Below are 15,466 nucleotides of genomic sequence, written 5' to 3'. Positions count from 1 at the left end.
GATTCTGGGTCAGTATCTGTGCCTGGGTCAGTGTCTGGGCCTGGGTCAGTGTCTGATTCTGGGTCAGTGTCTGATTCTGGGTCAGTATCTGTGCCTGGGTCAGTGTCTGGGCCTGGGTCAGTGTCTGATTCTGGGTCAGTGTCTGATTCTGGGTCTGTGGCTTGGTCAGTGTCTGGGCCTGGGTCAGTGTCTGATTCTGGGTCAGTGTCTGATTCTGGGTCTGTGGCTTGGTCAGTGTTTGTGCCTGGGTCAGTGTCTGATTCTGGGTCAGTGTCTGTGCCTGGGTCAGTGTTTGTGACTGGGTCAGTATTTGTGACTGGGTCAGTGTCTGATTCTGGGTCAGTGTCTGGGCCTGGGGGGCAGTAGAGCATCACAGCTGTTCCCCTGTGCCTCACGCTTCACTGGGAACCCTGATACCCCCCGTCCAATCCATTAGCACTGTTTGTGTGTGTGTGTGTGTGTGTGCACCACTCAAATTACAGACATTCCACCTGGACCGCTGTAGGAGCGCTGATCCATGAAGTATAAATACCATCCTCACTCAGCAGGTGTCACAGACATGATGATACTCAGGTAGCTGTATCACACAGCATCAAGCCTCCTGCATATAAACATTACAGAAACAAAGCTGGACACACATGAGGGTCCCCAGAGCTGGAGACAAGATACTGGCACGCTTACATCACTCTGGTGTCTGGCCACTTCCTTTGCAAATGCAGTCTCGATGGTCTGGGGCATCTGGGAGTACAGACTATGGCCTGAATCCTTCCTGACCTCTTCCTTGTAGCTTTTCTGAAATGAGAAGGGAACTACACTGCACAAACTGTTCGTAAATGCCTATTTTAACACACAACACACACACCCATACACGAACAGATCATACCTCGCTGTAGAGATGGGAGAGCTCTTTCGCATGCTGTATCTCACTGGTCTGAGGCATAAGAGAGTAGAGAGAGTTGGCCATCTCCTTTCTTCCAGCTTCTTTGTACTTATTCTGAAAAACAAACAACATTGTGAATCCCTGTTGTGCTCAGGTAAGCTAATCATCCCTTAAGAGAAAATAACTATAGTATACTTAAGCAATAAGGCATGAGGGGGTGTGGTTTAAGCCCAACATACAAGAGTTAGGAGCTGTTAGAAACAGGTTACCAGGGCAAACAGAATAGTAAAAGGCTAAATGTTTTCCATCCCAGCCCCCATAAACTGAATCTGTAATCAATCACTTGGGGGGAAAAACGAATTCATGGTTCATTCACCAAGTAAACCATGTTTCCCTATTTGAGGCATGGTGCAATAGTTAACTTGGCCACAGCCTTTCTGTTAATGCTGCCTTCACGTCTTGTCAAAAGCTCGCAAATATGACCCTCCTACTAGAGGAAATGCATGTGAACGTCCATTCAACTTGGTACTACGATTCAGAAACAGATATGATTTCTGGACGCCAGTGTTATCCACATGCTGAACTCTGACATCAATCGGCAATACAAATGGGAGCAAGCAACGGGGAGAAAAGGCACTTGTGCTCCTTTCCGAGCTTCAAGCACATGATCACTCCAAATTGTTCTTCTGAAGTAAATTAATCGTTTTGTCGATCACTCTGACATGGTTTGAATGTGGCACAGGTAGATGACACAGTGATGCCACAGGAGTGTGAGTGAAGCAGCTGGATTGCTAACACACAGTTAGTAGAACCACCGTGTGAGACCCACCTCACTCAGAGTTTGAGACAGTTCTTTAGCAAACTGGGTCTCCATGGTTTCAGGCAGTTGGGCATAAAAGCAACTGGAATGTTCCTGGGTGTCTTTTTTGTACTTTTGCTGAAAAGCATAAATGAGACCCCCAGAAAACTAAAAAGAATGTTTGACGGGTGTGTGCACACAATTCTACGTACAGTAAATATGTATATTTCAAAGAAAAAACTATAGGAAACTATACAGTACATATGAACTGAAAATGTATATACAGTATATAACTCTATATAATATATTTCCTTAACAAAAATTTTTGGAAAATATATACTGCATGTAAAAAGAAATGTACAGAGCATATGATTTTATATTCCATATACAACACCCTATATTTTGCATACTCATCACACACACGCAAATGCAACATTTACCTCACTCTGCATTTCTGAAATCTGTTTGGCAAACTCTATTTCCTTTGTCTCCGGAAGCTGGGAGAAAATGCTACTGGATACCTCCTGTTTACTTTTCTGTTTGTACTTATTCTGAAAACACAACAAGAGGCACAATGGCAGCCGTGAAGCGCAGGACTGTCATTTTGATTTTGGGCAGGCAGGTTATCATAGCTTATAAACTGGTAATGTCCACCAACACACCCACCTCACTCTGACGTTCTGTCATTGTTTTAGCAAACTCAATCTCTGTGGTCTCTGGCAGTTGTGAGTACAGGCATGTCGCATTTTCCTTTTTCTTCACACCTCCTTTGTACTTATTCTGGAGAAAAGTGTGTGTGCATGGTTCAATTGCAATAAAACATAATTAAGAGCTGTTGTTTTTGATGCGAATGTTACTTTGTCATAGTGGAGGACATCTGAGATTGATAACATGGTTGAGTTGTATACCTCACTTTGCAGCTGAGAAGCCTCTTTGGCGTGCTGTGTCTCCATAGTCTCTGGTAGCAGGGCATAGAGGCAACTAGAGGCCTCTTTTCTCCCTGCTTTTTTATATTTGGTCTGTAACACAATGAGAACCATTTCATTTTCAGATTTTCACTTCAGTACGTCATCAGTTTAATCGAAAATAGATTATATCATAATAATTGATCATATAACAGGTAGCAAAGTCATTGTAAATACAAATAAAAAAAGTGTAACTGTTGTCATTGTTCCATTTACTTGAGAAAGCAAATGAGTTAAAAAGTATCAAATATACAAACACGCATCCAATTCTAACCTCACTCTGGAGCTCTGACACAGCCTTCACAAACTGGGTCTCATTGGTTTCTGGTAGTTGAGAGTACAGGCAAGTAGATATCCTCTTCTTACCATCCTTTTTGTACTTGTTCTAAAACACCAGTGGGAAAATGTGTATTGGCCACATTATTGTACTTAAGAAAAGAGGAGTTGTAAAGAAGGTTGTTAGAAAAGTTGTATTATGGGTGCCTTAGAAACAATCATTAATACCTTCAATAATAATATATTCCACTGTCCCTAGTGCTATCAAGTGCAAGTTCCTCACCTCGCTTTGAAGGTCAGAGACTTTGGCTGCGAACTGGATCTCTGCAGTCTGTGGGAGCTGGGAGTACAAACTGGTGGACTGGATCACTTTTCCACTCTCCTTGTACTTGGTCTAGAAAGACAACAAACGGAAAACCTCAATAAGCCCTTGGGATTATATTTGCACTTCAAATACAGTACTAAGAACAGAGCATTTATTTTTCACAATTAGTATGGTTTGAAAAAGTAGAATATACTACTAAGTACGTGCCCATTACCTCACTCTGTAGCTGGGAAGCCTCCTTGGCGTGCTGTGTCTCCAGTGTCTCTGGTAAGGTGGAGTAGAGAGATGTAGAGGCCTCTTTTTTCCCAGCCTCCTTGTATTTAGACTTGGAGAAACAAAATGACAGTATCATGTTACAGGCAACCAATAATTCCTCGTGTCAACGTATAGAGTCACTACTTATGTGCTCAATAAAATTAACCTTCCAAAGTTAGTCAGCAACGTGCTGAGTGCACGTCACGCAAATAACATTCTTCATGTATCTAATCATCATCTCTGCTCCCCACTTAAGGCTGACTAGAATGTGGAAGCCATGCATATCAACAAGGCTGTCTGTCTATGTCTATTTATGCAATGAGATAGAGGTGGCTGTCAAAGTCTCCGCTGTGACACGATGCAGGAGGAGTGTTAGTCAAGCTACTGGCCTGTCGTCATGAGAACAGCCCAGTGAGCCACACCTGAGATATTTCTAGAGACATCTCTTTAGCAAACTTAGTTTCCATGGTTTCAGGCAGCAGGGCGTACAAGCAACCGGAAAGGTCCTGAGTGTCACTTTTGTAATTTTGCTGAAAAAAAAAAAACACAGAAGGTTTTGACTAAAGATTTTATAATAAACTCATGTATTTTGTCAAGATGTGAAACAAGTCGGGAATGAGTGAATTCAAACAGGTAAACAAAAATGGTTATGGCAACTTCTTTCTGCTCAGAGACAGATACACAAACACACACCCACACAAACACAAGTCATTTAGCTGGCGGACGCACACACACATACATACTCACACACAGAAATATTGAGGTTAACTGTTCACTACTATAGAACAGATACACCCCCATGCTACATGATCAAAGACAAACCGTTAGTTCATAAATGTAAATATATTATTTACCTCACTTAGGAACTCTGATTGCCGTTTGGCAAATTCTGTATCAGTTGTTTCTGGCAGCAAGGAATAAAGATTTGTGCAATGCTCCTTTACAGCATCCTCTTTGTATTTCACCTTAAAACAAAAAAACGTCTTAGATTATTCTGTGGATCCAGACAAGGTCTTTGAAATGTTTGTTTTTTAAGATTTGGTGGCATGTGTTTTTCCTGATGCCTCACCTGGCTATAAATATCACAATGCTCTTTGGCTAGCCGGGTCTCTGTCGTTTCCGGAAGCAGGGAATACAGAGAACCGGACATGTCCTTCTTGCCACCTTCCTTATATTTATGCTAGAGAAGAAAAGCCTTGTTGATACTGATGATTACGTCTTCAAACAAGCAGGAAGCTGCACCATATTTAACTGGCAGAACAATTTGTTGGGAGGGATTCTACAGAATACTGATAATTTGCAAGCTGATTTTTTAATGTATGATGATAAACAATCCTACTGCACCTCACTCTGTAGCTGAGAAGCCTCTTTGGCATGTTGGGTCTCCATAGTCTCTGGCAAGGTGGCGTACAGTGAGCTGAATACTTGCTTTTTTCCTTCCTCCTTATACTTGTTCTGAGATGAAAAGTAATGTTTATGATTTTGTTTAAACGGCCGGCGTCATCTTGATACTCTGCTAAAAGTGCCCCATTCAAATCTTGGTTACAGAAAATGTGCCATGGATTGCGTAATATTGCCATAAAAGATGTCATGAACAGCCATGACAGATGGTCTAAGCTCATGAAAATACACCTGACACAGTCATTACGCAAGACATTAGTCACAGTCATGTGATAAAGTAAGTACACCCCCTAGGAAAGCTGTCTTTTTAACCCCCCATCTTTGGACACTGGACATTTGAACTAAATTCCAAACAAATGTACTGATTTAACAAATCACACCCCAGAAATTGAACCGTTCATTCAAATAAAATAAACAGAAATAAAATTTCCTCATTCAGAAAAAGTTAGTACACCCATCAAAATATGTTTAAAAAAAAGTCAGTCTTAAAGTCAACACTAGCAGTTACGAGTTTATACATAATCTGTTGGTTTACAAAATACTGCACACGACGGAGGCTTCAAATTATGTTATGAACAGCTTACCTCACTCTGGAGTTCAGAAACAGCTTTCACAAACTCTATTTCCTTGGTCTCTACTAGTTGAGAATAAACACTTGTTGAAAGGGTCTTTTTACTGTCTTCTTTGTACTTGTTCTAATGGACATAAAACATAATTATAAGATAACATGGATTACATTGGTGCAAATAAGAAAAGTAGACAGATCAGTTCCAGTTTGCTACCTCACTCTGGAGCTCTGTAAGCGCTCTGGCAAACTGGATCTCTTTTGTGTCAGGAAGTTGAGAATACAAGGAGGTTGAAATGTCCTTCTTCCATCCTTCTTTATACTTATTCTGAAAACAGACCGAAGCCGAAGTGAATTGTTGTTAAAGAACACATTAAGCACAATTATGAAGTGGTGCAAAAGGCCCTTGGTGCCAAGTAAAGCACTTAAAAACAGACCTGATAAATCCTGTGTGTGTGTGTGTGAATGTGTGTGCGTAGGTGTGTGTGAGTGTGACTCACCTCGCTCTGTAGCTGAGAAGCCTCTTTTGCGTGCTGGGTCTCCAAAGTCTCTGGTAGCTTGGAGTAGAGAGAACTGGTGAACTGTTGCTTTCCTGCCTCCTTGTACTTGGCCTGCCACCCCCACACACATACACACACACACACACACACACAAAAGGGAGAGAGAGAGAAAAATCAATACTCTCTTCTAGAAGTAAGGCAAACATCCTATAGTCTCATTTGTGAACTGATTTAGTGATCCTCAACTCAGTGTGTAAAAGCTGAAGCGTTACTGTCGGCACCGCTGACATTCACCGTCATTAGCGGTTGGTATCAGTTTCTTACCAATGGACGTCCACGCAACCCTGCCACTATGTGGCTCTTCTTATCTTTCGACCTGCTTGTCTTTCAGCTGACCCCCCCATAGTCTGAGCAAATGCTCAACCCCTTGGTTTTTGGTTGAAGTCAAAGCACTGAATGGTCTCCATTTATGGCTTTTCAGGACTGAGCGCCATTTTAAAAAGTACTGTCTGAAAATAGACAAAGGCTCTGGAGAGTCCCTTCAGTTGGATGCAATGGTTTTGAATTGGCTATAATCAGAAGCAAAATGTGCTAGCTTGTTGCTAGCTATCCAATCTCTGAGTCTTAATGATGTCTCGTTTTTGAAGAAAGATTAAGCAACATTTTACTGTTTTACGTAATCAACACTTGAAAACAAAAGCATAGTCTGTGTGAGAAAATATGTATTCAGAACAACACTGTGATGCTCACCTGAGATATTTCTTGCGACATTTCCTTTGCAAACAAGGTCTCCATGGTTTCAGGCAATTGTGCATAAAAAGTATCCCGCAGTTCTTGTGTGTCTTTTTTGTAATTTACCTGGCAAAAGGAATCACAAGAAGATGGGTGACACTGGGTAAGGCAGGAGATGCAGAAAGAGGAGACAGTGGGTAAGGGAGGAGATGCAGAAAGAGGAGATAGTGGGTAAGGGAGGAGATGTAGAAAGAGGAGACAGTGGGTAAGGGAGGAGATGCAGAAAGAGGAGTTAGTGGGTAAGGGAGGAGATGCAGAAAGAGGAGACAGTGGGTAAGGGAGGAGATGTAGAAAGAGGAGACAGTGGGTAAGGGAGGAGATGCAGAAAGAGGAGACAGTGGGTAAGGGAGGAGATGCAGAAAGAGGAGACAGTGGGTAAGGGAGGAGATGCAGAAAGAGGAGACAGTGGGTAAGGGAGGAGATGCAGAAAGAGGAGACAGTGGGTAAGGGAGGAGATGTAGAAAGAGGAGACAGTGGGTAAGGGAGGAGATGCAGAAAGAGGAGACAGTGGGTAAGGGAGGAGATGCAGAAAGAGGAGACAGTGGGTAAGGGAGGAGTTGCAGAAAGAGGAGACAGTGGGTAAGGGAGGAGACTGGCACGGAACCCTGGTCTCCGGTTGGGAGCCAAAAGTGTGCATGGAGACGGAAGTGTTACCATGGGAACACAGCTACACACGTTAAATACATCTAACAATACCCAGAATTCAACCTGGTGTAATGGATCTGCTAATGGCAGACAAGTTCTACAGCACTAAAAGACGACATACTAACTGGGGAGCTTGTGAGATGAAGGGATGTGAGCGTTAGGAGCGTATCTTATACTAAATACAATGTTGTTGACTTACCTCACTCTGGAGTTCCGACATCTGTTTAGCAAACTGAGTGTCGGCTGTTTCCGGGAGCAGCGAGTAGAGGCTTGAGGATATCTCGTTTTTGCAGCCCTTTTTATACCTCCTCTTAAATGGAAATAAGTCGTAATGCCTGTTTTAGGTCACTAGATCAATATACACAATATTCTGCCTTTCCCTTTAATTTTTGATTATCCAGAAAAGAGCTATACAGTAAATACAATCAATCTCTAATGAATCAATCAATCTCTTGGATTCTATGTTTTTGGTTGGCATTACAAGACTATAGTGTACCTCACTCAGCATCTCAGAGTTCTCTTTAGCTAACTGAGACTCTACTGTCTCTGGGAGGACAGAGTAAAGAGAACTGGACATCTCCTTTCTCCCATCTTCCTTATATTTGAGCTGAAAAAGAAGAGGCAAAATCAGAGCTGGGATTCCAAAAGTCTGCAGTGCTCCTGATGAAACAGCTTTACTGGTTAGTGCTCTGAACTGTACCTGGCTCTGGAGCTGGGAGACTTGCTTGGCATGCTGGGTCTCCAGAGTCTCTGGCATCACAGAGTAGAGAGTCTTTGCATTATTCTTTCCGGCCTTTTTGTACTTCGTCTGAAAAACAATTATTGAAGGAATGCAGAAATTCATACTAGGGCTGATGATATTCACCGTAATTGACTCCATTTCCAAAGTCTAAATATGCTAAAAAACATAATAGCTGTAGGCTGCATCGCTTGCAAACATATGAATTATGAAAGTCTATAAGAATTTTGGCTTCTCTTCTTACCTGACTTTGCAGTTCAGACACATTTTTGACAAATTGGGTCTCCATGGTATCTGCTAGCACAGAATATACACTTTGGGAGATACTCTTCTTCCCGCTCTCTTTGTACTTGAGCTAGAAATGTAAAGAATATACGTAGATATTGACATTAAGATAATATAAAACACGGTGCCTCAGGCTACCCGGTTGTGGATGGTTCATTGGGACAACAATCACTAATATGGGTTGCCATGGAGCCTTGAGGAAGCCCAGGTTAATATTGCTCATGCCTGACCCCAGGAGCACTGCACCACTCTCGGGCCCTGTATTCGGTAAGTTGCTTCCTGAAACTGTGGAAGAAACTTCCCAGGAACTGACAGGCACCTAGATTTGTTTTGTTTTAAGGCAACTTTGACATTTATAATGAAAAGTGCATTAGAAATCTAACTAAATATACGATAATTATCTTGGGTCTGCTGTGGTTCCTGGGAGCTGCATTCATAAAGACGTCTAGGAAGTCATAACACCTGGCAATATTCCTGCAGGCATTTAATGTCTCTGAGGAGAAATTATGCTCACCTCGCTCTGCAACTCCGTGAGCTCCCGAGCTCTAGCTATCTCCATCGTCTCAGGGAGGTGAGAGTAAGCCGAACCAGAGGACACTTTCTCATCTTTGTACTTGAGCTGGGAAACAAAGTAATGTACCATGTGTTAAGGCAGGCCTCTGTGCTTTGGAAAACAAATTGAAATAGTAAAGAGTTGCCCAGCAGCAAACACAGGAGCCCATTAGAGGCTCCATCCATGGTAGGAGGCACTGAGGCACCCAAAACAACACAGGCAGTCATTTGCTTCATCTGACGTTGCAGCATCTCCAGCACGTGTTAAACGTCCAACAACCACTGACGCCTATCATTCCAGGCACGGCACGTAAGGTGTTTTACAGAGAAATAAATGTAATTTTACAGAAGCCGTGCCAGATAGGAGTTCTACACACAGGCCCTTGTAACAGGCAGATCATGCGCTGGTATGCGTGAGTACAATATATACAGCTGAATACCTCACTCTGTAGCTGGGAAGCCTCCTTGGCGTGCTGGGTCTCCAGTGTTTCTGGTAAGGTGGCATAGAGAGATGTAGAATTCTCTTTCTTCCCTGCTTCTTTGTACTTTGTCTAGAAAAGAAAGAGCAACAAAAGACAATAGGAACATACTGGTATTCGCTAACTACAAGTCATTTCTTGTACTTGCCGGAAAGGGAATTTCTCATTCTTTGGTTTCAAACACTGACAAAAGGTCACATCTTATATATATATAAAAAAAGGATAACCAATTAATTGATTTCAAGGGGATATGCTGAAGTTTGGTGATTTAAATAGATCCTGTATTTACCTCACTCTGCAGTTCAGACATTTGCTTTGCAAACTGTGTTTCTGTTGTTTCTGGCAGTAGAGAGTAGAGGTTGAAGGAGTTCTCCTTAGTATCTTCTTTATACTTGTTCTAGAAATGAAGAGACAGCTGATGATTCAAAGATAGTTGTGACTTAGCATACAAAACGATTACCAAACACCAGTAAGAAAATAATGGTATGTGTTAGTTTTGCACACAAAAGCTTCCTGAGAAGATTAACTTGTTAGGATTAACTGGATAATAAAGCCCTGATGCACAAACCAATATATACAATAGCCTGAATGCAAATTATTCATGAGATTTTACTCAGAGAAAATGCAAGTAATGAATTTGCCTCGTCCTCAGTCTGTGAAAATTCACAGTTTACATAACGGATACTGAAGCAGCATATCCACACCGACTTACTCTTTACCTCGCTCTGCATCGCTGACTGTCGTTTCGCAAAATTAGTTTCAATTGTTTCTGGCAGGGTAGAATAGAGACTGAGGGAGGTGTCCATTTTCAGGCCTTTCTTGTACATCAACTGGAATGAAGTAAATGCCACATAAAACATTTGAGACACACTACATGGCACATTAATAGCAAATAACAAAACTCCCGGTTTCACGGTAAGGTTTTAGCACAGTGCGTACCTCACTCTGCACCTGGGAAGCCTCTTTGGCGTGTTGTGTCTCCATAGTCTCTGGTAAGGTGGAGTAGAGAGAAGTGGACAGTTCTTTTTTCCCTGTTTCTTTGTACTTCGTCTGAAATTATGAGGGAAAACAGACAGAACACTTCATTCTTTGTTCATTTCCAACATATTTACTCCTGGATCCATGCATTTTTAATGGGCGTTGCCATCATTCCAATTGGGACAGACACGTGGGAACACTTCCTGATAGGAATCCCAGATGCTCACCTCACTCTGGAGTTCAGATACGGCTTTCACAAACTGAGTCTCTGGGGTTTCGGGTAGCTGAGAGTAAACACACGTCGAGATACCCCTTTTTCCTTCTTTTTTGTATTTATTCTGGAAGTATGAATACAGTACTGTGATATAAATAAATGTAACTTTTTAGGTGATTCTCAATCACTATCCAGAAAAAAAGCAGTTAAGACACCTGGCTCTGTAGCTCTGACATTTCTCTGGCAAACTGGATCTCTCTGGTCTCTGGGAGTAAGGTGTACAGGGATGCTGAGATGTCCTTCTTGCCCCTCTCTTTGTATTTGATCTAAAAACATAAAGGGAGATGAATATTAAAGTTAGTGTTTTGCTAGGTACTTGAGTATACTGAAAATATAGGACAGGTCAAAATAAATATTGTAAAAGAAAATCAGCCAGAGAGTGGATTTCATATCATATATGATACCAATCCAATAACTTTAGATTTACTTTCTCATGGATTGTTTCTGAACCAATCTTATCTCTAAATACATCCTGAGTGGCACTGGAAGTGGCTTGCAGAATGAACATAACACAATAGTTAATGCTACAAGCATTGGTGTTTACCTCGCTCTGCAACTCCGTGAGCTCCCGAGCTCTCACTGTCTCCATCGTCTCAGGAAGCTGTGAGTAGGCTGAACCAGAGGAGACTTTCTCATCTTTGTACTTGAGCTGGACAACAGAGGGATGTATATGAGTTAAGGTGGGCCTCTGGGCTTAAGGAAACAAATGGAAGTCAAAAGGGTGCTGTACAACAGAAAAAATATGGATTACCCAAGAAACCAAAGAACAAGAAACCAGGCAAGCCTAGTTCAGCCGGACTAAAGTTCAGCCTAGTTCAAGCCTAGTTTACCTCCACCAAAAATAGCGTCTATGAACTGTTAGCTTTTGCCACTGGCCGTTTGAACAGCTTATTAGCCAGTAATAGGCTTTACCGGTATCTACTAACTTACTGGAATAGTCATAGTAATTGAGCCATTGCTAGCGAGTCTGCCTAAGCTATTTCATTTCATGGCATAAGAATGTATTTTTTTCTTTTATGGCATAACAAGGGACTTTTTTTTCCCATTCGTGAATGTTATTGATACAATAACTATCAAGAAAGGTGATGATAACTAACTTTTTCATCAAGTGAAACGACAAGAGAATTGTGGAAATAAAATAAATGTTGTTCAAAATAGATTTGAACTTGAGCCTTCCACGTGAGAGGCACTGTCTTTAACCATAACGCCACGGCATTACGCATTTCACCAGTCGCTAAACACTATTGAGCATTGTGTTCAACTGACTAACGTTTCTTATTAAGTTTACCTCCACCACAAATAGTGTCTATGAACTGTTAACTTTTGCCACTGGCCGTTTGAACAGCTTATAAGCCAGTAAAAGGCTTACTGGTATCTACTAACTTGTTAGGAATAATCATAAGAATTGAGCAATTGCTAGCAAGACTGAAGTTGAACTTTTCCATGCCAGAAACAATCGCAATATAACCATATACAATTTCAGGTTTCGGTTTTAGCCAGTAAGTTATCGTCAATACGGAATAATTCACAATGCGTACTTCGCTTCGCCTGCGAGGAGATACGAACTCGGGACATATAGTCCGCTTCTCTAACCACTATGCTATTTTACAAGGGGTAGTCAATCAGTCACTCAGTCACACAGTCAGACAGTAAGAGACATTCGCTCTTCTTAGCCGGCTCCGCTTACACGGTCTAGCAAAAACGTCCAATAGTGGACTAATTTATACTAAAAGGCACTGGACCAATTAAAAACAGGCAGATCTGCTTCAGCTTAGAACACTCAGGCTGCATAGCATTGGATGGGCATGTAAACTAACAGGTGACACTGAAATAATGGATGTGTTTGTCAGAAACTGGATGGGTTCCCTGTCTATTTTATTTTATAAAAACTGTCTTGTATATTGTGTTATTGTATACTGTATTCTCACCTCACTCTGTAGCTGGGAAGCCTCTTTGGCGTGCTGGGTCTCCAGTGTCTCTGGTAAGGTGGAGTAGAGAGATGTAGAGGCCTCTTTTTTGCCTGATATTTTGTATTTTGCCTGTAAAACAACAACAACAAAGACACATGGTACTTTGGTATTATAAAAACCTACAGGTATTTTCTGATAAGAGTTGTTTTAGTACATGGAGATTTAAAAAAACGAAATGGATAAAATGTCTATCACTCTCTGAATTCAGTAATGACAAAAGGCTGGATCAAATTTTGTAAACAGACCTCACTCTGCATGTCTGACATCTGCTTTGCAAACTGTGTTTCTGCTGTCTCTGGCAGTAGAGAGTAGAGGTTGAAGGAGTTCTCCTTAGTATCTTCTTTATACTTGTTCTGACAAAGTAGAAATGGAGAGACAAATTATGAACCAGAGATCCTAGTGACTACGCCGACAATAGTATCATCAAACACCAGAAAAAAAAAATGTTTTCCCTCAAAAGATGATAGAGGCAACATTAAACATTTTCTAGCACTTGACCCAAACCACAAACCCAAAATATCTGATAATGCAGAAGCCTTCAGGCCAATTATTCATGTTTTTTTTCAGAGATAGTACTTAAAACTATAAAAATAATTGTAATAATTTTATGTTTTTTGCTGTTGTAGCAATTCGTCAAGAATGCACATTGTTCTTGTCGAGTAGCCTTTTCTAATTCATATCCACAAACAGTTCCCTTTACCTCGCTCTGCATAGCTGACTGTTGTTTTGCAAAATGAGTATCAATAGTTTCGTGCAGCGTAGAATAAACATTGGAAGACAAGCTCTTTTTCAGTCCTGCCTTGTACTTCAGCTGGAAGGAAAGAAACATAAAACCCAACCTGTAGTTAAATACACACCCCTGTACCTTTCCTTTGGCCATGCTACATAGTAAATAACACTGAGACGGTTTAAAAGTGTGATATACACTGTACAGTATGTGTGAGCTCTTATGAAAATCGTGTGACTCCAGTATAGCTATACCATGTACCTCACTCTGTAGCTGGGAAGCCTCCTTGGCGTGTTGGGTCTCCAGTGTCTCTGGTAAGGTGGCGTAGAGAGAAGTGGAACGTTCTTTCTTCCCGGCACCTTTGTACTTTAACTGAATGGAGGAAAGTGAGATTCAGCATTTCACAAAAAATTCTAGATTTAAAAATGTACTCAAAAGATACTGTACATATAATGGCATCACCTAAAAAGGCTCCAAACAGAAACAAAGCACGCAAGAACATTTTCCAAAAGTGAGGAATCCCAGACGCTCACCTCACTCTGGAGTTCAGATACGGCTTTCACAAACTGAGTCTCAGGGGTTTCTGATAGCTGAGAGTAGACACATGTGGAGATACCCCTTTTTCCTTCTTCTTTGTATTTATTCTGGAAAAAGGAAAGAAATAGGATGTACAGTATACTGTATATGGCTGCCTGGTTTCAAAAACGATATTTAGGACACACATTTTCTTATTATTCATTTGATGCTGATTATGATTTCGAAGTTAGAATCTTTTGACCCATTTTTAGGTGTAGATTCACAATCATCACGCTAATGTAGTCAAAACAGGAAGTACAAGTTAATGTTCAGACACCTTGCTCTGTAGCTCTGTCATTTCTCTAGCCAAGTGGATCTCTGTGGTCTCTGGGAGTAAGGAGTACAGGGATGTTGAGATGTTCTTTTTGTCCCTCTCTTTATATTTGATCTGAAAACATAGAGGGAGATGAGTATTAAAGTTAGTGTTTTGTATATTGATAATAAGTACCTCTACAAAGACCTTTGATCTAAATAAAGTCCCTAGGATTGTCTCTGAACCCATCTTATCTCTGAAGACATCTGAAGTGGCAATGGAAGTGCCTTGCAGACAGTGCCGACTCTAGCCTTTTGGGATCCCTATGCAAAATTTCATTTGGGGCCCCCTCTCCCCTGTCAGTCGAGGGCTCCCTAGCAGTATGAGGCCCCATAGCGGTCAGGGGCCCTAAGCAACCATTTATGTCGCTTATGCCTGTAGCCGCCCATGCTTTCAGAATGAACATAACACAATAGTTAATGCTACAAGCTTTGGTGTTTACCTCGCTCTGCAACTCCGTGAGCTCCCGAGCTCTCACTGTCTCCATCGTCTCAGGAAGCTGAGAGTAGGCTGAACCAGAGGAGACTTTCTCATCTTTGTACTTGAGCTGGACAACAGAGTGATGCATGTGAGTTAAGGTGGGCCTTTGGGCTTAAGGAAACCAATGGAAGTCAAAAGGGTGCTGTACAACAGCACAAACTGGAATCCAAAAATATGGATTACCCAAGAAACCCAAGAAAAACTTCCAATAGTGGACTAATTTATACTAAAAGGAACTGGACCAATTAAAAACAGGCAGATCAGCTTCAGTTTAGAACACTCAGGTTGCATAGCAATGGATGGACATGTAAACTGACAGGTGAGACTGAAATAATGGATGTGTTTGTCAGTAACTGGATGGGTTTCCTCTTAATTTGATTTGTCATCTGCAGATATCCGATTGGCAGCCCATTTTCCTACCTCACTCTGTAGCTGCGAAGCCTCTTTGGCGTGTTGGGTCTCCAAAGTCTCTGGTAAGGTGGAGTAGAGAGATGTAGATATCTCTTTTTTGCCTGATTCCTTGTATTTTGTCTGGAAAATTTTTTTTTTAACATGAATACTGGAAAAGCTAAATGGATAAAATGCATGTTTATCACTCTGTGTCTTCAGATTTGACAATAGTCCACGTGCAATTTTACTATTTGAAGTAATTTAGCATTTTATTTTACAGAATTATATTAGACTGTACTG

General features: G+C 41.3%; 1 protein-coding gene across 25 annotated transcripts in view; it reads right to left on the bottom strand.

The window, feature by feature from the left end:
* LOC105019564 (LIM zinc-binding domain-containing Nebulette) overlaps nucleotides 1-15,466 on the bottom strand; it is a 72,389-nt gene that overhangs the window by 14,143 nt on the left and 42,780 nt on the right. For 6 of the 25 annotated variants that reach the window (XM_034289252.1, XM_034289250.1, XM_034289254.1 and 3 more), the window contains exons 20-56: nucleotides 15,197-15,307; nucleotides 14,739-14,843; nucleotides 14,261-14,371; nucleotides 13,941-14,051; nucleotides 13,669-13,779; nucleotides 13,381-13,491; nucleotides 12,926-13,033; nucleotides 12,639-12,749; nucleotides 11,255-11,359; nucleotides 10,866-10,976; nucleotides 10,664-10,774; nucleotides 10,398-10,508; nucleotides 10,178-10,288; nucleotides 9,748-9,855; nucleotides 9,420-9,530; nucleotides 8,942-9,046; nucleotides 8,387-8,497; nucleotides 8,104-8,211; nucleotides 7,900-8,010; nucleotides 7,603-7,713; nucleotides 6,717-6,824; nucleotides 5,967-6,077; nucleotides 5,684-5,794; nucleotides 5,486-5,596; nucleotides 4,845-4,955; nucleotides 4,570-4,680; nucleotides 4,355-4,465; nucleotides 3,923-4,030; nucleotides 3,460-3,570; nucleotides 3,204-3,314; nucleotides 2,919-3,029; nucleotides 2,588-2,698; nucleotides 2,346-2,459; nucleotides 2,120-2,230; nucleotides 1,710-1,817; nucleotides 884-994; nucleotides 682-792 (exon numbers count right to left, since the gene is read on the bottom strand). The exons of 5 other annotated variants lie outside the window; for them this stretch is intronic. In XM_034289252.1, the coding sequence (XP_034145143.1) occupies nucleotides 682-792; nucleotides 884-994; nucleotides 1,710-1,817; nucleotides 2,120-2,230; nucleotides 2,346-2,459; nucleotides 2,588-2,698; nucleotides 2,919-3,029; nucleotides 3,204-3,314; nucleotides 3,460-3,570; nucleotides 3,923-4,030; nucleotides 4,355-4,465; nucleotides 4,570-4,680; nucleotides 4,845-4,955; nucleotides 5,486-5,596; nucleotides 5,684-5,794; nucleotides 5,967-6,077; nucleotides 6,717-6,824; nucleotides 7,603-7,713; nucleotides 7,900-8,010; nucleotides 8,104-8,211; nucleotides 8,387-8,497; nucleotides 8,942-9,046; nucleotides 9,420-9,530; nucleotides 9,748-9,855; nucleotides 10,178-10,288; nucleotides 10,398-10,508; nucleotides 10,664-10,774; nucleotides 10,866-10,976; nucleotides 11,255-11,359; nucleotides 12,639-12,749; nucleotides 12,926-13,033; nucleotides 13,381-13,491; nucleotides 13,669-13,779; nucleotides 13,941-14,051; nucleotides 14,261-14,371; nucleotides 14,739-14,843; nucleotides 15,197-15,307 (4,074 nt within the window). Of the gene's footprint in view, nucleotides 1-681; nucleotides 793-883; nucleotides 995-1,709; nucleotides 1,818-2,119; nucleotides 2,231-2,345; nucleotides 2,460-2,587; nucleotides 2,699-2,918; nucleotides 3,030-3,203; nucleotides 3,315-3,459; nucleotides 3,571-3,922; nucleotides 4,031-4,354; nucleotides 4,466-4,569; nucleotides 4,681-4,844; nucleotides 4,956-5,485; nucleotides 5,597-5,683; nucleotides 5,795-5,966; nucleotides 6,078-6,716; nucleotides 6,825-7,602; nucleotides 7,714-7,899; nucleotides 8,011-8,103; nucleotides 8,212-8,386; nucleotides 8,498-8,941; nucleotides 9,047-9,419; nucleotides 9,531-9,747; nucleotides 9,856-10,170; nucleotides 10,289-10,397; nucleotides 10,509-10,663; nucleotides 10,775-10,865; nucleotides 10,977-11,254; nucleotides 11,360-12,638; nucleotides 12,750-12,925; nucleotides 13,034-13,380; nucleotides 13,492-13,668; nucleotides 13,780-13,940; nucleotides 14,052-14,260; nucleotides 14,372-14,738; nucleotides 14,844-15,196; nucleotides 15,308-15,466 lie in introns of those variants that run through there. 14 more of the 25 variants (XM_034289253.1, XM_034289263.1, XM_034289256.1 and 11 more) reach the window with 14 other exon arrangements.

This window comes from Esox lucius, chromosome 21 (assembly GCF_011004845.1).
Source record: "Esox lucius isolate fEsoLuc1 chromosome 21, fEsoLuc1.pri, whole genome shotgun sequence".
Lineage (NCBI taxonomy): Eukaryota > Metazoa > Chordata > Actinopteri > Esociformes > Esocidae > Esox > Esox lucius.
The sequence above is the reverse complement of the archived record's forward strand: the minus strand, read 5'-3'. Positions and strand labels throughout refer to the sequence as shown.